At 39.4% G+C, this 23,062-nt stretch overlaps 3 protein-coding genes across 4 annotated transcripts in view; all 3 read right to left on the reverse strand.

Moving 5' to 3' along the window:
- Nucleotides 1–4,111: 4,111 nt before the first annotated feature.
- Nucleotides 4,112–6,804, reverse strand: LOC135944246 (uncharacterized). The gene is made up of 4 exons (XM_065491065.1): nt 6,538–6,804; nt 5,347–5,546; nt 4,927–5,062; nt 4,112–4,689 (listed from the first exon to the last, which is right to left on the reverse strand). Exons 1-4 carry the CDS (start codon nt 6,587–6,589, stop codon nt 4,568–4,570), a joined length of 510 nt encoding a protein of 169 aa, XP_065347137.1. The 5' UTR covers nt 6,590–6,804; the 3' UTR covers nt 4,112–4,567.
- Nucleotides 6,805–7,643: 839 nt separating this feature from the next.
- On the reverse strand, nt 7,644–11,695 carry LOC135944243 (uncharacterized). Of its 2 annotated transcripts, none has more exons than XM_065491062.1 (6): nt 11,587–11,695; nt 10,694–10,893; nt 10,279–10,414; nt 9,895–10,028; nt 9,533–9,767; nt 7,644–8,600 (listed from the first exon to the last, which is right to left on the reverse strand). In XM_065491062.1, exons 1-6 carry the CDS (start codon nt 11,636–11,638, stop codon nt 8,539–8,541), a joined length of 819 nt encoding a protein of 272 aa, XP_065347134.1. In that variant the 5' UTR covers nt 11,639–11,695; the 3' UTR covers nt 7,644–8,538. The 2 variants fall into 2 exon arrangements, with proteins under 2 accessions (XP_065347134.1, XP_065347135.1); XM_065491063.1 differs by having other exon boundaries at nt 9,502–9,767.
- Nucleotides 11,696–12,394: 699 nt separating this feature from the next.
- The window catches only part of LOC135943637 (cell adhesion molecule 4-like), a 33,752-nt gene continuing 23,084 nt past the window's right edge, over nt 12,395–23,062 (reverse strand). The window contains exons 2-6 of the mRNA XM_065490279.1: nt 22,108–22,307; nt 21,672–21,807; nt 15,472–15,605; nt 14,079–14,313; nt 12,395–13,076 (exon numbers count right to left, since the gene is read on the reverse strand). Coding sequence (XP_065346351.1) covers nt 13,015–13,076; nt 14,079–14,313; nt 15,472–15,605; nt 21,672–21,807; nt 22,108–22,307 — 767 coding nt within the window. The 3' untranslated portion in view covers nt 12,395–13,014. The remainder of the gene's footprint in view (nt 13,077–14,078; nt 14,314–15,471; nt 15,606–21,671; nt 21,808–22,107; nt 22,308–23,062) is intronic.

Consider the following 23,062-nt stretch of genomic DNA (forward strand, 5'->3'; position numbering starts at 1 on the left):
ATGCACGGCAGCGAGTTGGAACAATTACGAGACTTTAGAAATATTAATTGCCTCACTGCTTGTGAGCAGTCCGAAATCCTTAGAATAAAATCTGCGTCTTGCTGGCCTGGCAAGAGCGCACGACTACATGGGGGTGGAAAAAAAGGAACTTAAAATTCTCCCTTACGAGTGCTGCTATTATTATTATTATTATTATTCCTTTCATCTAGTCAGAATCAACTTCTGGGGGTAACTATAAATAGCTTTTTAATTTGTTTGAGAATCAAAAGCTCATATTTATAACTATCCAACAGCCCCTATGGACACGAAAACACAATTCGACTCACGACATCCTTCGAGCTCCAAACTTGGAAAAGATAGTTTTCGAAGGCAGCTGCATTGACTTTCAAGAACTTAGGAGAGTGTGCACGTTAATCAAAGAGAAGAAAATCCTGAGAAATTTGAAAACACTTCAGTGTGCCAATTTTTTCAATACAATTCTTCATTTCCAAGCTGATTATTTCAAGGAAATAGCGGCGTTCATTAAATGCGTTGCGGCGTCGGTGCCAACCATTAGTGTAATTACGTTCGATTTACATCAAAGTCGCAATGGCTACGCAACGCTGGCAAAGACCCTGACGAACGGCAAAACAACAAATGACGAAATCAACGGAATCACCCGGTTTTTTGCAAATCAAAATATCAATAGCGAGTTGCTTGACTCTTTTGTGGACGAAGAGCTAATTGCTATTCTCGAAGATTATAGTTGTTAAGTTTTTACTCAAGTTATTCTGTTTACACATTTTTGGCCTTTAATATATTTTTATAAGAAATTAATCCAGCATTCCTGAGTCATATCGCGGTTAATCAATTCTGGGTCTGAGCTCTGAGCATGACCTGTTAAACGGTTATTCACGCTACAAGCAAATCAGCGGCATTTATATCAAAGTGACAGAATGTTCTTAAAACAAAATCCGAAAATTATTTAGCATTATGCGAGTTGAGCATATGCCTGCAAAAACAGAGCAAACCGAACACAAATTCTGAGTCAATTAGAAGAAGAACTTTTACACTTTTCATACACGTTTTGTGCAATTTATGGAAGTAAATTTTTGAGAAAAATTGATAGGATTTGATGTAAATGCCTGTGTAACGAAGTAATTTAAATGAAACAAAAGACGATGAGTCGTGAAATGGTGATTTACAGAAATATACTTAAAAAATGATTAAATTGTTATTTAAAAAGTAACAGCAGATTTGGGATCGGAATCGGAGCCAGATCAGTGTGATCACTCTACGGTCCAAATTAATTAAATTAGAGCAGGGTAGTATATATTTTCAATATCTTTTTTTTAAATTAGCATTTCTTCTCTTTGAATGAACAATTTATTTCAAAAGTTAAAAATTATGTTTTGTTTTATTTCATTAAATTTTAAAATTACAAAAACTGTATGTGTTTTAAGAATGTTATTTTGCACGTTATAGCAGACAATATCTGCAAATTGTGATAGTGAACATTTTAAATATTGATGGGTCTGCAACGACCAGAAAAAATTCCGAGTAGTTTTTAGGCACAACCGAGCAGCAGGCGATCGTCGGCTGAGCAGAGGCGCGTGTACTTAGACTTGGGTCCTAATTTCCCTAATTTTGCAGACAATTGAGAGAGAAACCGCAGCGTCATCTCTGATCACGCCTGATCACTTTTCGCGTTGGCAAAACGATCAAATGACCCCTAATAGAATTACTTGTGCTCGCCGCCGGAGGCCATGAACTTTAAATCAGTGCGGAGATGGAGCGAGTGATTTAAGAACAAATATAAAAATTAAGTTAAGAAATGGCATACAATGCTAGCAGATGTCTGCAAAAACGAACAGATTACATAAATAAAATCATAAAAATTCATTCAAAGCAGTCATTTTTCATACAGAAAAATTAATATTGAGTAAATTAAACATAAAATGAACAGCTTTTAATTCGTTATAAAACAAAGAAAGGAATAACACTGGTTTAATCTATAAATTTAAGAAAAACTGAAAGGTTTTACTATACATATATGTTGAAAATTTACTCTGGATTGCTAGCTAATAGTGAAAATTATCTGAGGAAAATCAAATAACACGTTCCCGTACCGTAAAGCGGCTATTATGGCTTCGCAGGCCTCGGATCAGCAGTTCTTTATCTCCTAAACAAAACTAATAACCGCAGCACCTGCAGAGAATTCTAATCAGCGATCGTCGTAAACGTCCGGCTTACCCATTTCTGAGTAAAACCGAAAATTTTCACTAAAAGCTAGCCATTCAGTTTTTTTTTTTTAAATTTTAAAAGCATTAATTCATGCTCATTTCGAATCAGGATGTGAGGAAAAATAAAAAAGTGAAGGATAAAATTATCATATCTTCATTAGAAAATATTAATTATTATAGAATATTAAATTCGTTGTATAATAAATTGTTAACTGTTTAGACATCCTCATTTTTGGAATGGATTTTCGTTCCTGGTTATTTTTCAAATTCATTGATAACACACGTACATATATTCCATGTTTGTTGCCTCCAATTAAAATTACCCAAGAAATTACATTGGATTAGATTTTGTTTGTTTATATTTAAAGTTTGGTTTCAAAGAAATATATAAGTAATAGATATCTGAAAAATAAAATACAACATTTTTGTAGAGATTAAAATCCTCAATCAATAAAATGAGTAGAAAAACGTTTCTTTGAAAACAAATGTGATTTTTTTTTTAAATTGCGTATGTGATAAAATAACAAAGATCATTAAGATAAAATTTATGAAAAAGTTTACTATTCTTACTACCCTTTGCGATGAAGAGGCACAAAGCGACCACGGTGGCGAGTCGCAGCTCCATGATCGCGGGAATAGAGATGCACGCGAGGGCTTTTATAAGAGACAACATATTCCGCCAGCCAAGGGTGGTTTCGAACTGAATAAGCTACCAGGGCGCGAGCGACTGCTTCCGACCCACCGGGCGAGGGAAGGGGCGCATCAAAATAAAATGCGCGCGCAGCCCAGCAAGGCCCTGATTCCGAGACTGGTGTGCTCCAGACTCTGGACACGTGTGATTTACTCTCCGATGACCTCGGCGTTCATCTCCCTCGCGCATAATATGCCTTCGACGATGAGCCGCTCTTTTATTCTTTTGGCGCCGCGCGATCTGCCAACCGAATTCAATTTGTGGTTGTTCTGGCGAAATTGAACTTAATTCGCTTCAGCCAGTTGTAACGAGTAATTGTAATCACTTCTCTAATTTCTTGTACGACTGTTATGTTTCATCATCGATATAAAGACTGAATGTCGCGCAACGGGTGAATTACAAATTTTGCCAAATATATCCCTTAGATGGTGAAACATAAAAGTCATACTAGAAATTAAACGAGTGATTACAATTACTCGATACACAGTTGTGGCTAAGGCTATGAAGCGGGAAATTGTCTTAAATCCGTTCGTCATTTTACGCGTATCTTTTCTTTACTTGTTAATCTAAACATATATAATATGCATACTGTTAGTTGGAGATTTTAATTATACCGTTTGTTATGTGTTTAACAGCAAAAACACCAATTGTTTCGAATTATCAATTAAAGTAATCTAGATGACGTAACAACGAGAGAATTCCGTTCGTGTTTCCGCTGCTTAATTGTATATTCAACAAACAATAAACAGAATAATTAGTATAGGAAAGATATAATTCTACTTATATCTTCTGTAATTCAATTCAATTTGTATTAAATAAAATGAGATAAAATGATTCTGTTTGCGCTTCTATCATGACATCTTCGGCAGGTATATATTGAAGAAACACTTCCTCACATTTTTTTACTGTACCTCATGTTATATTTATATATGTGTGGTATAAATGCAAATAATTTTCTTTTTGGCACAAATCTTTTCCTTGTTTTGAAATCAATCGCAATTGGAATTTAAAATTTTAAAATCATAGAAAGTGATACGATGGTCATATTAACCAATGAAATCTGGAAATTGAAACCGATTTTGAGATTTTTCGCGCCCAGAGAAAAATTAAATTATAATTTAGATAACAAATCAAAATTTGTTTTCATCTACGGTGCGAGGAAGGAGTATCCGTAATGTCCAGAGCAAAAATTACGTAGTTATTTCGCACCAGATTTATTTGTAAAGTAGTCCTAGGCCAGTTTCTGGTTGTTCAGTCCGTCGGGCAGGGCAGTTGCCGTCTTGGACCAGGTGCGTTCTTATAGATAACCGCCAATTCTGTCTTTAATTTGGAGACATCTAAAATTGTTGGGTACTTTCGTCTAGTTGTTTCAGTGCCTCATGAGGGGGACCGGGCCTGCTGGTCTTACTTTACTTTCTAATAAAAGGGGATCTGGATGGTGAATAAAATTTTAAAAATAAATTAGAGAAACTAAATGATTCTAAAAACTAAATTATTTAATTAGATGACTAAGGGGGGGGGGTTGTTTAAAATTAAAAAAACATGTTTGATTCTAATCTAGCTACCCATCCAGATATTAAAATGAAATAATTTTCCAGGTTGTCGGTGGCTCATTCGACGTCCCCGCCTAAGATCTGTTTGTATGGGAAAATCTTCATTTTGTTGCTAAAGCTGCTCTCTTGTCGCGCCCGCCATCAGAACAGTTGGCTTCGATTATGTCCCCTGGAGAGTAGGCCGGTTGCAGACCACTGATTATTGGCTCGCTCGCCGGCAGGGCTGCAAATAACAAGATATGACAATTTGTTTTGTTACAAACGACCAAAGATGAAACGCGGCATTTGCTCAGTAATAAAAAAATCATAACGTTTGCGCATGTGCCAAGGACGGCGAAATTTTCGCTCGTCTTTTCCCAACTGGGCCCAAGGGGCTAAGGCGCGCGCACGCATTCACACAAGCGCTTTCCTTTCGTTGTCCTCGCGCCAAAATTGCCTTGGCTGTCCCAAAAAGGCTCACCTCTGACTGTCACGTTCTTGTTGGAGAACAATGTCTCAAATTTTGGTGCTCCCGTCGTCACTTCACACCGATAGGTACCCGAGCTGCTGAACTGCAGGTCCAACAGGGTCACTGTGTTCATGTCGGACCGGGACATCTAGAAGAATTTTTAGAAATTTCAGAAACGACCTAACTTATGAAAAAATAATCCTAGGATTTTTCGAATCGATAAAACAACTGAAGAAATAAAGGACGTGATTTGGCTCCAAGAATGACTGTGTTCTATGATTTATTTTTCTACTTTCCTTAAAGACTTGTTTCAAAGAGACTTTAAGGATTGCGTCCACTCGTATATAAAAGGACAATAAAAGCCTAAAAAAAGTGTTCTTCAATAAGTAGCATGATTGGACGCCCAGTTCGTTTCCTTGGCTTGATACTCACATCAATTTTAATTCCCGGCAGAGCAAAGTTCCTTGAGTTGTGATCAGCGCCGTATCTGAAAAACTCTTTGCGGTCTTTGAACCACTTCACCATATAGAGTTGATCATCACCCAGCTCAAAGTGGCAACTCATGGTCAGCGTCTCGTGCAGCTCCGCATACCTGGGCACGCTCACGTTGATAAAATGCAATCCGAAAGTACCTGCAAACCGAACACAAATTCTGTGTCAATTTGAGGCAGAAATTTCACAGTTATGAATTTCTCTTTCCCTTCAGTGCAATTTATGGAAACATATTTTATAAAAACTGGTATGATTTGATTTAAATGCCAGTGTTACAAAGTAATTTATCTTAAACAAGACGAGTCATGAAATGGGATTTACAGAAATATACTTAAAAAATTATTAAATTGTAATAAAAAAAGAAACAGCAGATTTTGGGATTAAACTAAAGGGTATAACAGTTCATTTTGTTTTATTTTTATTTACTTCTTAAATTAGCATTTTTTATTCTCTGCTTTGAATGAACATTTTATTTCAAAAGTAAATTATAAAAAATTCCATACATAACAAAAATAGCAAAAAATACTAAATTATGTCGTACTTGATTTCATATCTACAAATTATAAAATTTCAAATTGTATGTAGATGTTTCAAGAATGTTATTTTGAACGTAATAGAAAATATCTGCTAATAATCGCTGCAAATTGTGATAGTGAACATTTGAGGTCAACATTGCAGTGCTGACTATGATCACTTCCCGCGTTGGCAAAACGATCAAATGACCCCTTATAGAATCAATTTTGCGCGCCGCCGTTGGCCATGAACTTTAAATCAGTGCAGAGATGGAGTGAGTGATTTAAGAGCAGATATAAAAATTACATCAAGAAATGGCATACAATGCTAGCAGATGTCTGCAAAAACGAACAGATAACATTCATTAAATCACGCTACACTGAGCCAAAGGGAAAACACACTAATAATTAAACCCTTTTGACCTGATGAGAGTAACGTGGTGGTAATGATCAACCGTTAAAAAATTTTCAGGTGGAAAACAGGAGAGCCGAGTGTCCGAGATAGAAAAAGTATTTTTCTTAAAAAACAATGTAGATTTTACTATATAAATTTCCACGATTTTTAGGATAAAAAAACAAGATCATTAAGAAAAAAAATTGAACAAGTAAGTCAACTTACCCTTAGACATGAAGAGGCACAAAGCGACCACGGTGGCGAGTCGCAGCTCCATGCTCGCGGGAATAGAGATGCAGGCGAATGAGGGCTTATCAGCGACGGTGGTGCAACATGTTCCGCCAGCCGAAGGTGGTTTCGAACTGAAGCTGCCAGGGCGCGAGCGACTGCTTCCGACCCACCGGGCGAGGGAAGGGGCGCATCAAAATAAAATGCGCGCGCAGCCCGCCAAGGCCCTGATTAAATTTATTGCGTCGCCGATTCTTAACTCTCAGATGACCTCCACGTTCATCACCCTCGCGCATAATGCCTTAGGCGATGAGCCGCTCTTTTATTCTTTTGTCGCCACGCGATCTGTAGCTGAATTAGTGCGCGCGGCCCGCCGAATTCAATTTGTGGTTCTGCTGGAACCGTCGGTGGAATTGAACTTAATTTGCGTCAGCCAGTTGTGGCGATGAAGCAGAAAGTTGTCCTAAATCCGTTTGTCATTTTACGCATTTCTTTACTTCACTTTTGTTAGTCTAAACATATGAATACTATTAGTTGAACATTTTAATTATACCGTTTCTTATGTGTTTAACAGCTAAAACACCAATCGCTTATTAGATTTTCTACCTTGCGGAAACATGTCTATATCTAAATGCGGCAACTTTCCATTTTCTTTTACAAGCTCTGTATATTCAACAAATAATAAACGGAATAAATTATCTTATTAAATAGAAAATATATTTGTATAACTGTACACTTATGTCTGTAATATTAATTATTAATCACTTTCAACGCTTAGATGTGTCCATTTCAAAGTTTGGTGTAATAATGTTGAATAATACTCCATATTTGGCAAGATCTAATTTCTGATTTTTAATCTCTGCTCAGCACATCATTGCTTGCATTTTCCAGGTTATTAATTAAAATCTGCAATAGTTAGGAAATCGTCTGGTATGGTGTAATGTAAACAAATTTAATCCGTATAGTTATTTATATTATCTTGAAAAAATACCATTTTTATCGTATTATCTTCTGGCTATTGAAATTTTAGTTTAATGCGCTGCATGCAACATACCCAATCTTGTAATTTACGGAGCAGTGAATTGAAAATTAAAACAATTAAATACGCAAGAAGCATTTGTAAAACAAGCTGCGCTTTTTTATTGACCTGTATCACATTATTATTGCTATTATTTTAAAAGACCGGGAGTGTACCCATGAAATTGAGAACAGGGACAAGACCGGGAGCGAGTGGTCACCAAGTCTTTTGGGAGGCGGGACAAAACCGGGAGCAATAATAAAAATGCGGGACAAGACAGGAGCGGGAGCAGTTTTGCTCTCCCGCTGACCGCTCTACTCTAGACCCGTCAATCAACCACCTTTTGTCATATCTGACATTGAGCGGACATAGATTAAATTTCCGAAATGCTCTCTTATATATCTCCCATTGCATTCATTGCCTTTTAACAGTGTGGTCAACAGGCTGATATATATTTTTGAACAATAATAATTTTTTGTTTGGCACAAACCTTTTTCCTTGTTTTGAAATCAATCGCAATTTGAAATTAAAGTTTAAAATCATAGAAAGTGTTACGATTGTCATATTAACCAACGAAATCTAAGTTTGTTATACACAGCAAAGGTAAATAACAGGAGACAATTTTTGAGCTTTTGTATTCTTCTTAGCACATTCATTTTACTTAATGTATTCCCAATTTTGGTGCGTTTATCAACACATACTGTGAATATGTCTCTCAAATTTGGTTTAGAAGGTAACACAACTTCCCCCAATTTATTCTGCCCTCTGGGGATGCAAGTGTCGTGACATCAAAACATAAAAATTTGGCACACAAAGGGGGGCGACTGTAGAGTGTAATATGGGCATTCAGGGGTTGCAAATTTTATTCGGGAGACATCAATATATTTACAGTGTCTTTTTAACCTTTTGCTTTTTATAATTTAAACACCTTATGAAATGAATTTTCAAGGAGAGAAACAAATCATTGCTGGCTGAAAAGGTCACCAGCCATAGTTGAGCAGCATGGATGTCAACAGCAGCAATAGACTGACACACGCCCTGCCTGGAATGCAGAAAACTATTTGATTATTTTCTTATACAAATAGGGAACTACAAGAGAGTTGTGGATATAGCCTCTACACAAAGTTTACGAATCTGACTCGAACAAACCTATCTTCCTGTGTTAAATAAATTGGCAAAGTTGCGAGTTTTGACGCAAAACACGAGCTATCGGTGCGTTTTGTCGCGGGCAAGCGTATTTTCAAGTCGGAAACCAAATCCGTACCATATAGGTTAATTAAAAAAAACCAAGCACTGTAATATAGCGCAGATTTTGGGTGCGTTTTAGCGCAGAATTATGATAAACTTTATGATATGTGATTATGATAAACTTTGGTTTTTAAGTCTACGACCCATAGCAGCCGAGCTATTAATTTTGTAATTCCACAAACCACGAAATGTGACATTTCAAACTTTTTTTTCGGGGCCCTATGGGCCCGACGGTACCGATTCGAATACCAATCGATGTAAGGAGCGTCCGCCCGTGTGCGGTATTCCAAATTTGGACGAAAAAGTGAAATTTTTAAAAACTTTTTCCGGCTTCCGCGCCCCATATCTCGCGATTGGGGAATAATGTGACAAACCCACCAGCAAATCGACGTAAAATTTATATGGGAACATTTTGAGACTAAATGCGAGCTGATCCAATCAAATTTTCCCAGAACTAGATAGATTTTGAAGCTTGAGAAAAGCGTGATTTTTTGCACTTTCTCCAAGAGGATAACATGGCAAATTGAAAATTCGCATAATGAGTTCCCACACACTCCATCGCATGTGTTACTGGCCCAACGCAGGTTTTGAGTTTTTCGCGCGAATAGAAAAATTTAATTATTATTTAGAAAATGGTTGAACCAATGAAAATGTTTTCATCTACGGTGTGAGGCCAGAATTTAAAATTTAATTACCCAGAGCAAAAATTGCGTAGTTATTTCGCACCAGATTGATTTGTAAAGTCGTCCTGGGCCAGTTTCTGGTTGTTGAGACTGGCGAGCAGGGCCGTTGCCGTCTTGGACCAGGTGCGTTCTTGCACGGTGGCCGTGCACCTCAATTCGAGTGGGCCGCCCCCGGGGAAGAGGGTGACTTCTGCCCGTGCGCTCAGTCCCAGCACCGACTCGCTTAGGCCTTCCTCGTCCTCGGACGACGCGTAGTACACCAGAAAATGGCGATCAACCTGCAAAAGTAACAAATGGTCAGGCATTGGGTCCACGCGTTCGCTCAATTCTGATTCGATTTGCCCTTTTAATTTCTGCTCAGCTCGATAATTATTTTTGGGGCGTAAACAATAAGAGTAAACTTGCCGTCTTTCCATTTAAATACCAAGTCATAGTGGCTTGCGGTTTCGACTTGGGACTGGAACATTTGGCTTCGATTATGTCCCCTGGAGAGTAGGCCGGTTGCAGACCAGTGATTATTGGCTCGCTCGCCGGCAGGGCTGCAAATAACAAGATATGACAATTTGTTTTGTTACAAACGACCAAAGATGAAACGCGGCATTTGCTCAGTAATAAAAATAAATCATAACGTTTGCGCGTGTGACCAGGAAAGCGAAATTTTCGCTCGTCTTTTCCCAACTCGGCCCCAGGGGTTAAGGCGCGCGCGCACATACACACACACACAAGCGCTTTCCTTTCGCTGTCCTCGCGCCATAATTGCCTTGACGGTCCCCCAGGCCCCAGGCTCACCTCTGACTGTCACGTTCTCGTTGGAGAACAATGTCTCGAAATTCGGTCCTTCCGTCGACACTTCACACCGATAGGTGCCCGAGCTGCTGAACTGCAGGTCCAACAGGGTCACTGTGTTCATGTCGGACCGGGACATCTAGAACAATTTTTTTTTATCAATTTCAGAAACGATCAAACTTATGAGAAAATAAACATGGGATTTTTAAACGTATCAGTAAGAATGTGCTCGCATTTATTAATAAAAAAAAAGGTTGTGATTTCGCTCCAAGAACGACAGTGCTATGATTTATTTCATCTTAATTGAATTTAAGACTTGTTTCAAAGAGACTCGTATATAAAAGGACAAAAGCCTAAAAAGGTTTTCTTCAAGTAACATGATTGGACGCCCAGTTCGTTTCCTTGGCTTGATACTCACATCAATTTTAATTCCCGGCACAGGAAAGTTCATTGAGTTGTGATCAGGGCTGTATCTGAAAAACTCGTAGTCGTCTTTGTACCACTTCACTGAATGGAGGCTAGCATCGTCCAGCTCATAGTGGACACTCATTGTCAGCGTCTCGTGCAGCTCCGCATACCTGGGCACGCTCACGTTGATCAAATGCAATCCAAAAGTACCTGCAAACCAAACCGAAAATTTTCACTAAAATAAGCTATAGCCATTCATTTTTTAAATTTTATTTTTATTTTTAAAGCTTAATAATTTGATACCATGCTCATTTCAAATCAGGGATGTGAGGAAAAATATAAAAAGTACAGGATAAAATTATCACCAAAGGTCTTTGCACTCAACAGCAGCTATTTCAGCCCAGAACACAAATTTTTATCTATATAAATGATCCATTTTTATAAAAATACGGAAAATGCTAAAAAAGGCCATTTAATATCGAAAGAAAATTGTTAAGAGATAATTAATAAAACGATCGCAATATAAAAACATTTTGCTATCTGAAAGTGCTATTTTGATATTTAATTAGAGAATATCAATTATTAGAATACCAAATTTGATGTATAATAATAAATTGTAATCTGTTTAGACATCCTCATTTTTGGATAGAATTTAATTCCTGACTATTTTTCAAATTTATTATTAACACGTACATATTACGCTGTTCTTGCCTCGTATCGAAGTTACCCTGTAATATATATTTCAAAAAATTACATTGGATTAGTTTTTGTTTGTATATATTTAAAGTTTTGGTTTAAAAAATCCTCAATCAACAAAAGAAGTAGAAAAAACTTTTCTTTAAAAACAAAGAAGCTGTTTTTTAAATTGCAAATGGGATAAAATAACAATGATCATTTACTTACCCTTTGCGATGAAGAGGCACAAAGCGACCACGGTGGCGAGTTGCAGCTCCATGCACGCGAGGGCTTTTATAAGAGACGGTGGTGCATCATGTTCCGCCAGCCGAGGGTGGTTTCGAACTGAAGATGCCAGGGTGCGAGAGACTGCCTGCGACCCACTGGGCGAGGGAAGGGGCGCATCAAAATAAAATGCGCGCGCAGTCCGTCAAGGCCCTGATTAAATGTATTGCGTCGCGATTCCGAGACTGGTGTACTCCGGAAGCGTATGATTAACTCTCAGATGACCTCCGCGTTTATCCCCCTCGCGCATAATATGCCTTCGACGATGAGCCACTCTTTTATTCTTTTGGGGCCGCGCGGCCCACCGCATTCAATTTGTGATTTGTTTTTAACCTCTGCTCAGCACATCCCGTGGGCTATGAGCTCACCTGGTCCCAGTAACACCGGTGAGTGTTTCACATGGGGCCCGAGTGGCCACAGAGGAGCTTGGGCCCAATGTGGCCATCTTTTCGCCTCCCCGCACAGAGGTGTTTCATTGAAACGCCAGACATTTGTCCCTAAAGCCGCTGGAAAGGTTCGAAAACCATAAAGTGGCGCCTCTCGACCCGTCAATCCATATCCGACATTGAGCGGCCAGTATTATAGATTCCCGAAATGCTCTAATATCTCCCCTTCCATTCACTTAACAATGCGAGTCTACTGGCTGATATATTTTGAATGTTAAAAGTGATCGGCCTTTGATTAAAAAACCTATTGGCTGTTATCAGTGTGGGTTGAATAATAATTTTCTATTAAATAAAATGAGATAAAATGATTCTGTTTGCGCTTTTATTATGACATCTCGGCAGGTTTATTTTTAAGAAAAACTTCCTCACATTTTTCTACTGTTACCTCATGTAATATGTGTGGTATAAATACAAACAATTTTCTTTTTGGCACAAACCTTTCCTTTGTTTTGAAATCAATCGCAATTTGAAATTAAAATTTAAAATCATAGAAAGTGTTACGATTGTCATATTAACCAATGAAATCTATGTTTGTTATACACAGTAAAGGTAAATAACAGGAGACAATTTTTGAGCTTTTGTATTCTTCTTAGCACATTCATTTTACTTAATGTATTCCCAATTTTGGTGCTTTTATCAACACATACTGTGAATATGTCTCTCAAATTTGGTTTAGAAGGTAACACAACTTCCCCAATTTATTCTGCCCTCTGGGAATGCAAGTGTCGTGACATCAAAACATAAAAATTTGGCACACAAAGGGGGGCGACTGTAGAGTATAATATGGGCATTCAGGGGTTGCAAATTTTATTCGGGAGACATCAATATATTTACAGTGTCTTTTTAACCTTTTGCTTTTTATAATTTAAACACCTTATGAAATGAATTTTCAAGGAGAGAAACAAATCATTGCTGGCTGAAAAGGTCACCAGCCATAGTTGAGCAGCATGGATGTCAACAGCAGCAATAGACTGACACACGCCCTGCCTGGAATGCAGAGAACTATTAGATTATTTTCTAATGAAAAGGAACTAAATAAAGAGAGTTGTGATAGTCTACACAAAATTTTACGAATCTGGCCCCTTGACGACCGAACCCATTCCCTATCTTCCCGTGTGAAAAAATCAGCAAAGTTTTGAATATTGACGATAAATCCGTGAAATCCACGTATTTTGGCGCGGGCAAGCGTATACTCGAGTCGGAAACCAAATCCGGCCAATGGGTAAATTTAAAAAAATAATAATACCAAACACTTTAAAATAACGCAGAATTTCATGGTGAGTCTGATAAACTTTTGTTTTTAAGTCTACGACCCATAGCAGCCGAACTATTAATTTTGCAATTCCACAAACCACGAAATGTGATATTTCAAAATTTTGTTTTCGGGGCCTTGGCGGGGCCATATATGGGCCCGACGGTGCTGATTCGAGTACCAATCGATGCCCATTGGTAAGGAGCGTCCGCCCGTGAGCGGTATTCCAAAATCGGACCATTTTTAGAATTTTTACTCAATTTTTCCTGCCTAATTTTCGAAATGTTCAAAATGTATAAAAGTATTTTCCTGCTTTCGGTCGCCATATCACGAAATTGGAGAAAAATGCGACGACCCCAACGGAAAATTTATCTGGAAACATTTTGAGATTTTGAGGCGATATACAAGCCAATCTGATCAGAATCCAAGGACTAGATAGATTTTGAAGTTTGAAAAACGTGATTTTTGCGCATCTTCCATAAGGATAACGTGGTATATACAAAATTCACCATTTTTTCCGAACGGGAACCCATAATGGGTTCATGGGTTCCCTCACACTCCATCGCACGCACTACTGGCCCGACGCCGGGCTAGAAACCAATTTTGAGATTTTTCGTGCCTATCGAAAAATTAATTGTTGATGTAAATAGTGGTTAAACCAATCAAAATATGTTTTTATCTACGGTGCGATGAAGGAATTAAACTATCAATAGCAAAATTGCGTAGTTATTTCGCACCAGATTGATTTGTAAAGTCGTCCTGGGCCAGTTTCTGGTTGTTGAGTCTGGCGAGCAGGGCCGTTGCCGTCTTGGACCAGGTGCGTTCTTGCACGGTGGCCGTGCACCTCAATTCGAGTGGGCCGCCCCCGGGGAAGAGGGTGACTTCTGCCCGTGCGCTCAGTCCCAGCACTGACTCGCTTAGACCTTCCTCGTCCTCGGAAGACGCGTAGTACACCAGAGAATAGCGATCAACCTGCAAGTAACAAATGGTCAGGCATTGGGTCCGCGCGTTCGCTCAATTCTGATTCGATTTGACCTTTTGGGAGCAACTCTGTATATTGGATTACATTAGCATTGTTGCACGGAAAGGACAAAAGTCGGGAATTCCGTTACAATCGAGTCAAGAGCTCAATAGCATTTGCAATTTCAATATTAGCACGAAACAAAGGGTGCATAATAAGCTTAAAGTTTGAGGTGTAGCCTCTGTAGTGCAAAAGTCATTCTAGTGAATTAAAAAAATTGAACTCCTCAGTTGATCTGATGGTAAGAATGAAAAAAATCATATATATGAATCCTCCAACTCTTCTGACCCAGGATTCGCCAATTTTGCAAAGCGCAAAAAATGCACCAGTGTTTTTTTGCGCGAAAAAACAGCTGGAAACAACCAGCTTTTTCTGGGTTTTTTCTGCAATTTACCGAATTTAACCCCGAAAAATTGTTTTGGTCTTTTGGTGAAAATAGTGGCTTTATTTAATACTCTGACTTTGTAAAATCTCTATTTTTGGTCATCCAATCATGAAAATTTTTAATTTTCAATAAAAATGCATGTGTTTGGGAGAAGAGCGCGAAATTAAACCCGCGAAAAACAGTTTTTTGCAAAGCATTGTGGTTGTTTCCCGGTAAAATGCGGGGTTTTGCGCATCCTATTATCTGACCGAGTCTGCTGATTTCTGAAGAAAAAAATAGGGTCAAGTGGAGCTCGCGGGGATTCAACTGCCTAAATTACATCTCATCGCATAAACAATTTTCAGGAGGGAAAAAAATAATGAAATGACTCTGTCCTTGGTGCAAAGATCATCATGAAACTGCGACCCGAATGAATTTACTTATCTTACTCCCTGCTTCATTGCACTAAAAAATAAAAAATTTGTTTAATTGCTTTAGGACTTTGAAAATGGCAACAGATGTAGCTAGAATTAATTAAAATTTTGTATTGATTAAAAAGGAAGTGTCCTGTTGAAGTTTAAAATTCTCCCTATTTTGGTTGTGAAATTAATTCAGAACAGTTTTTGCTCCCTATCCAGCTAAGCTTTTTATATTAAACAAATTTATTTTCGCTGTGTAAAAAATTATATTCGGGCTCGGCTCGATAATTTAATTTATGGGGTGTAAACAATAACAGTAAACTTGCCGTCTTTCCATTTAAATACCAAGCCATAATGGCTTGCGGTTTCGACTTGGGACTGGAACAGTTGGCTTCGATTATGTCCCCTGGAGAGTAGGCTGGTTGCAGACCAGTGATTATTGGCTCGCTCGCCGGCAGGGCTGCAAATAACAAGACACATATATGTACAATTTTTTTGTTACAAACGACCGCAGATGAAACGCGGCATTTGCTCAATAATAAAAAAATCATGACGTGTTTGCGCGCGCGTGTGCCCAGGGCAGCGAAACTAGCGAAAGCTGATTATTTGGATCATTTCGGGCGTGCTCGGCGCGTTTTCTCACGCAATCAGGGAGGCGGAAATGCGGCGATCGGCTAGCGAGTGTTTTCTTTTAATCTCCGTAATCGGCTCGTTAAAATCTACGCGCGAGACACCGCATGATGAACGAGCAGCTCATTTCGCCGGGAAACCGAGAGGAAAAGAAAAGTACCGAGCGATCAAAATCTCCGAGGCAGCCGCACAGCTCGAGAGCACAAAACTTTTCTCCGCCGCGCGCTGGCAAATCCCATTATTCACCGTGCGCCGGGGCGTCTGTTATCTGCCTTTGAGACGAAGCGTGTGTTTCTAGCCAAAGCCAATCGCGAGTACATTTGTTAGCGTCTTTTTTGGCTGTGAGTAGAATGCAAGTCGCAGCAACAGACCAACTCGCGCACCAACTCTAGGTGGAAAATCAATTAAAAGATGAGAGGCAACAAAAGTTACGCCGCGCCGACCAAAGTTTCGTGTTTTCTGGCAAGGTTGGTTGGTTAGTTAGTTAGTTAGCAATTGGCCGGAAGTGAGAATGCAGCCGGGGGATGCGGAGTTTCGGTGGGTGATAATTCCCTCGTGATCGATACATCAATAGTGGACGCGAACACACACGTTATATTATTATGTGGCATCATTAACGTGCGTACCAGAGCAAGTTGATGCTGCTGACAATAGGAAACCCGAGAACACAGTCATGTGTTAGAAGCAAAAACCACAATGATGCTGATCCTGATCATTAGTTTGTCTATGGAATCCGAGCCTCATTCGTGACTGGCAGCACGAGTAGAAACGATAATTGTAAAACTGTCAGGATTAAACGTGATGCCCATAGTTTTTTTGACTTTTCAGTCAATATTTATCCTCGGTTCACAAGCGGGAAAAGTCGGATTAAATTATTTTTGTAATAAATTGAGTTGCTTAGATTAACTGATGGAATCAAAATTTCTGTGAACAACAATTATCAGAGAAGCATTTTACCGCATTTAAAAAAGCTTTTTTAGTTCTTCCAACTCTTTGATAAATTAAATTTATTAAAATCATCAGGAAATATATATAATTTTTTGTAATATTGCATGAAAAGAACCGAAACAATTCCACGAAAGAATCCGAGCGCTTCCTAATTGTTTGGTTCCATCAAATTAAACAATTTCGCTTCCTAATCATTTGGAAAACCGAAATTTTCGGTTCCACGAGCTGCAAATTTTTCTTCCTGACAGTTATTTGGTGAAAAATTGTCTTTCTGGTCGATTTTTGATCTAATAATCACCGTTGTTAAACTAACTAAAAAGTAATGTTTTAGAGACCGTCTTTGACGACGTTTCTGAGCACACCAATCGATTCTTGAGGGTCGAATTAGGTAAAGTGGATATTTTCTCCGACCAAAAGTCCAGTGCGACGTGCGCAGCACACGTATAACTTTTTTCCCCGCCAAAACAATATGAATGCGAGAAGTGCGCATGCGTGAGAGCTGGTTTGAGCACTTGCAAAGAGACCGCCTGTACGGACTGACTTCTTTGCAAGATCCAGCCAGCTCTGACGCATGCGCACTTCTCGCATGCATATTGTTTTGGCGGGAAAACAGTTCGCACGTCCCGCTTGACTTTTTGGTCGGAAAAAATATATCCACTTTACCTAATTTGACCCTCAAGAATCTATTGGTGTGCTAAGAAACTTTGTCAAAGATGGTCTTTAAGTTTCCATCCCTGGTATACAGAAAAATAGTCAATTATCGCCCAAGTCTATGAGAATAGGCGCTGAAAATGAGTCAATGAACTGTATAATTAAATCAAACACCAGCCAAATTGGCCTCTTTCTTGTTTTCCTTTGCCACGAAAGAAGGCTTTTGATGAAAAATTAGAGCGGAACACACAGTTTTGAAGTGCTCTCAGGCAGAGAAGAATTTAATTTCAACTCTCTTCATCAGAGGGAGAAGGAAATTGGCAAGACTCAGGGAAATAAACAAAATTTGCACGGCTTTTCATTAGTTAAACGGTAAACAGCAAACGGGGTAAATGCACAGCGCGCGCTTAATTAACAAGTCTGGTTGCGCGAAGAGGGAGCTCGAGGCAAAAGCGATCGCGCAGGCAAACGCAACACGGCCGCCTGCAGACGAACCCGGCCGAGCAGAAAACGCCGGCGAGAGCCAACCGGGAAATTTGCATTCGCACTGACACGTACGATCTAGATACTCATCCAGTTTGATGCTGTGCAATCACGTGGCTGGCAGGCATCCTCCTTAGCCGCCGCCGCCGTTGCCGCCGCCGCAGCCGCCGCCGGCTGCATATATACTCAGTGACCCAGAAGAAGTGAGCAAACGTCAGGGTTAATTCATTCGCGAACGCCGTTTGCCATTTTAATAAACTCGGCCGTCGCGGTTATGGCTCGCGGGACGCGGAGAAGTGTGCTCAACGCTTACAATATTCCGAGAGATTACTCCGGAGCATGTTTGCTGCTGCATATTTATCTGAGTGGAGCGGTTAAAGTGGATTGGGCCCTCCCGGGATTTCAAGTGAGGACTGCCATGCCAAGAAGAGAAAGTATGTAGCTTAAGGAAATGAATGAATGAATTGCGTCTCATCTCTTTCTATGTCAAATAAAACTCGAGGAAATTAATTTAGAATGATTTAAACCAAGATCTCAGCTTGCAAAATGTAGGCTTAGACCATCATTTTGATTGTTTTGGCAGACCAGCTTTCTCAGTAATTTAAAAAATACGAGCAAAGGAATTTTAATAATAAATAAAAAAAACAGAAATTGAATCATTTTGGTTCAAGAACTGACAAAACGGGAAATATGGCATGTTTCGCAACACAAGGACTTATTAATATATGTCAATTTAAAATCAACATTTTCATTGGTTTTGGACAAAAATGATTTTTACAACAAAAAGTTCCCCTAAAAGGTTTCATACGCTGTTGGACAGATCTTGACGAGGGGAATCAAAATCTGCCAAGAAAATGTGGTCAAGCGTAGGAAATTTTAAGAGAAAATTCGAAAAAATTGAATTTTTAGTGTAGTGACGAGATTCTTTTTTATTATTGCCAATTTTTGTTCATCGATCAACTGCTTAATGCATCAAACAATTGTAATTATCAATTTTCGCCGTGTATCAATCCGCTTTAAGTTCATGGAAGGCACTGAAGATATTTTTATCGTCCCATTCATTAACGTGAGATAAGTAAAAAATTTAAAACAGGCTGGAAAATTATATTAAGTTTAACAATGCACTCTTTTCTAAACAAAGCCTTTGATCCCACACAATGCAAAAACGCAGGAGCTCTCAGAGCGTAAAATATAAAAATTCAACTGTGCACATCCACTTTAAAACAGTGCAGCAGCGAGTGTGTGCTTTCCATTAGGTCGAGGCACGAGGCGCAGGGTCTGTTCCCTGAGGATTGTCGCCGCTCTTCCAAATCAAATCACTCTAGCTCTGCATATCATTATACATACATGTATACAACGTGTGTGAGTGCGCCGCGGTATGCAACCGGGAGGTCGGCCGTGTCGCTCTGGCTGCATTTTGCGCCTAATTGTGTTCGGCGGCTTGCTTTGAAGGAAACACACAGAGAGACGGGCGAGCGGGCGGCGGCGGCAAAATGCAAACATGCAGATTAGAGAGCGGCTGGGCTTGATGCCCGCCGCTCCGATTCATAATAGGATTGAGTTAATTTCCTAATTGCTTAATTCAGTATACACCCTGGAGGCGCGCAGATGCATTTGTTCCCTTGGCTGCCGGCTCTGTTGGACTGAGTGCGTTTGTGTTTGAAACGTGCTCGCAAGTTTGTGATTTTCGTGCTGTGCGTCTGTTTCCAACTAAGCTTACTTGGAAGGACTTGCGAGTCCCACAAGAGCAGAATTTTTGATCCGACTGACGAGAGAGAAGTCGTTATTTTCTAAAAGTCAGTTGTTCCTTTAGAGAGATTTGCTGCAGAAAACACAAAATATGTATTCTTTTTCTTGCTCGAGGCAAGGAAATATGGCTGGCGCGGACAAGGCAAAAGCATTTGCTTGTCTTAACTAATTTAGTGGCAAGGCCGCGGGCAGAAATTGATATTTACGGCGTCTCATCCGGCGGAGTAAACATTCCAGATGATCTCGGCCGTTTGCCCGCGTGTTGAGATAATTTGGCATCCATTTTTTTGCGTCGTTTCATTTCCCCCGATACTCGTTAGTCATCTCTCTTGTTGTGCGTTTTTATTCCCGGCGGAGCCGCAGTGACAAGTTGCTGGCCACTTGCGCGAAAGAATCCGAAATAATGAAAGGTCAACCCCCCGCCGAGAGCGAAATTCTCTTTTGCCCTCGGGTGGCGCGTTTTCATCTTTTCCCTTTTATTTTTTCCTTGCTCCGCCAGTGAATTCGGCGCATCGACTAATCAGCTCGGCGCGCGACTAATCATCTCAGCAGCCAGGGCAAACTTTCCATCTCTCTTTTCGCACGAGGCAGAAATTCTGCCTTTTGGGGATTGTCCGCCTCTCATTTCAATCACGACGGCAACACTTGTAGAAATGGCAAGGAAACTTTTCTTTTCGCCCACGCCCTCTCTTTCTCTCTTTGGCTCTCGCGTGGCGGCGGACAAAAAAAATAGGAACAAGGCAACACCAACCAGTCAATAATCCATCAACGTCTATGTGTTGAGCCCGCTCTCGCGCGCCGACCGAGAAAATTTGATTGAAACCTTCAGAGGCGGCAGCATCCATTGCGGAGCTTTTATCGCAATTAATGCCACTACTGCTTTTGCAACGACGCGACGGGCGAAAAAAAACACATCATGCACTCTCGCTGTCATGTCTCTCACAATATAGACTGAAGCTCTTATCCTAGCGAAGCAAGTGTTTCATAATATTTGCATCTTTTCGCAATTTTACGCGACACATTTTCACGCCTCCAGAGTAAACTAATTATAATTAAAGGACATGACTGGTGACAAAATTGTTTGCTCTCTTTAACTGAGTGATAAAGACTTAAAAAAGCGACGGTGAAGATAAAATCTGGCCTCCATTAGCAGAGAAAAACACTATCGCCTGATTTTTTATGCATTCATTTGAAAACTTGTCTCTTACAACATAAAAATTTAATTTTCGACGAAAATAGGTTTCACCATATTAAAAATAAACTTTTAACAAAAGTAAAAATACGAAATTTAATTATAGCGTTTTTTCGGCGTCTCTTGTGCTCTGAAAATAGCTCTCATTATTCTTGGGGCTGGAGCTTAAGTTGCCAAGTGGTTGAACTTTAACCTTTCGTTTCCCATCAGTTGGTTGCACGCGTATTGATTGGATTGTTAAGTTCTTGCATCCGAACGCGCTTGATTTCACCGCAATCTTGGTTTAGATTTAAATCAAAGATTAATTTGATGGAATGGTAATGAATTAATCAATCGCAAACGATCCTAGGGTTAAAAATTATTTTAAAAATACTATCATTAATTTAGTGCAAATTTAAATGTAAGGAGAACACACAAAATATTATTAAACTTGCGGTTCAATTTAATTATATAAATTAAAAGTGCTGCTGGTGATGGAAAAAACCTGCTATATTTGTTCTTCGTGTGTACTTTACATTCTGTTCTACCTTTGAAAAAGTTCTCCTGTATTCATTAAACGTTTTAATTGTAGCAAAAACGGTGCGTTTCATCCGCCATCAGTATAATTGAATCTACCCCACGGTGAAAATTTAAGTTGGCTTGATGAAATTAACGCCATTAAGCCAATTTGGCAAGCCTTGATTTTTAATGGCCGGCGGCCGTTTTCTCGTGCCTTTTACTTTGCGCCTTTTGTTCGAAGCCCATTTTCGCTCGTCTTTTCCCAACTCGGCCCCAGGGGTTAAGGCGCGCGCGCACACATACACACACAAGCGCTTTCCTTTCGCTGTCCTCGCGCCATAATTGCCTTGACGGTCCCCCAGGCCCCAGGCTCACCTCTGACTGTCACGTTCTCGTTGGAGAACAATGTCTCGAAATTCGGTCCTTCCGTCGACACTTCACACCGATAGGTGCCCGAGCTGCTGAACTGCAGGTCCAACAGGGTCACTGTGTTCATGTCGGACCGGGACATCTAGAACAATTTTTTTATCAATTTCAGAAACGATCAAACTTATGAGAAAATAAACATGGGATTTTTAAACGTATCAGTAAGAATGTGCTCGCATTTATTAATAAAAAAAGGTTGTGATTTCGCTCCAAGAACGACAGTGCTATGATTTATTTTCCTACTTTCATCTTAATTGAATTTAAGACTTGTTTCAAAGAGACTTTGAGGATTGCGTCCGCTCGTATATAAAAGGACAAAAGCCTAAAAAAAGTGTTCTTCAAGTAGCATGATCCGCCCAGTTCGTTTCCTTGGCTTGATACTCACGTCAATTTTAATTCCCGGCAGAGCAAAGTTCTTTGAGTTGAGAACAGGGCTGTAGCTGAAAAACTCGTAGTCGTCTTTGTACCACTTTACCGAATAGAGGCGAGCATCACCCAGCTCAAAGTGGCAACTCATGGTCAGCGTCTCGTGCAGCTCCGCATACCTGGGCACGCTCACGTTGATAAAATGCAATCCGAAAGTACCTGCAAACCAAACACAAATTATGTGTCAATTAGAGGAAGAACTTTACAGTAATGAACTTCTCATACACGTTTTGTGCAATTTATGGAAGCATAATTTAGAAAAATTGGTAGGATTTGATTTGACAAAGTTTCTGAGCAAACCCAATCGATTATTAAGGGTCGAATTAGGTAAAGTGGATATTTTTTCCGACCAAAAAGTCCAGCGCGACGTGCGTAGCACAAGTAGAAAATTTTACCCGCCAAAACAGTATGAATGCGAGAAGTGCGCATGCGTCAGAGCTGGCTGGATCTGACAAAGAAGTCATTCGTACAAGCGCGGTCTCTCTGCAAGTGCTCAAACCAGCTCTCACGCATGCGCATTCATATTGTTTTGGCAGGAAAAAAATTCTACTTGTGCTACGCACGTCGCGCTGGACTTTTTGGTCGGAAAAATATTCAATTTACCTAATTCGACCCTCAAGAATCGATTGGTGTGCATTTAAACTTCGTCAAAGACAGTCTTTAAATTAGAGAATAGCATTTAAGATTTTATTTATGTTTTTTAATTAGCATTTAATTCTTCTCTTGGAATGAACAATTTATTTTAAAAGTTAATTATAAAAAATTCCAAAGATAACAAAAACTAAATACGTCGTACTTAATCTAATATCAACAAATTTTAAAATTCCAGAAACAGTAAAAATGTTTTAAGAATGTTATTTTTCACGTTATAGACAATATCTGCAAATTGTGATAGTGAACATTTTAAATATTGA

Source organism: Cloeon dipterum, chromosome 4 (assembly GCF_949628265.1).
Source record: "Cloeon dipterum chromosome 4, ieCloDipt1.1, whole genome shotgun sequence".
In the NCBI taxonomy this organism is placed as follows: Eukaryota; Metazoa; Arthropoda; class Insecta; order Ephemeroptera; family Baetidae; genus Cloeon; species Cloeon dipterum.

Bases quoted from the DNA above. Each gene is read 5' to 3' on its own strand.
- LOC135944246 (XM_065491065.1), bottom strand. From the start codon at position 6,589: ATGGAGCTGCGACTCGCCACCGTGGTCGCTTTGTGCCTCTTCATGTCT. The intron at 5,063-5,346 runs GTGAGTATCAAG...AAATTCTTCTAG, and splicing joins TGCCGGGAATTAAAATTGAT to ATGTCCCGGTCCGACATGAA. The intron at 4,690-4,926 runs GTGAGCCTTTTT...TGTTATTTGCAG, and splicing joins CAAGAACGTGACAGTCAGAG to CCCTGCCGGCGAGCGAGCCA.
- LOC135944243 (XM_065491062.1), bottom strand. From the start codon at position 11,638: ATGGAGCTGCAACTCGCCACCGTGGTCGCTTTGTGCCTCTTCATCGCA. The intron at 10,894-11,586 runs GTAAGTAAATGA...TTTGGTTTGCAG, and splicing joins GTGCCTCTTCATCGCAAAGG to GTACTTTTGGATTGCATTTG. The intron at 8,601-9,532 runs GTGCGAAATAAC...TCTGCATTCCAG, and splicing joins CGACTTTACAAATCAATCTG to GCAGGGCGTGTGTCAGTCTA.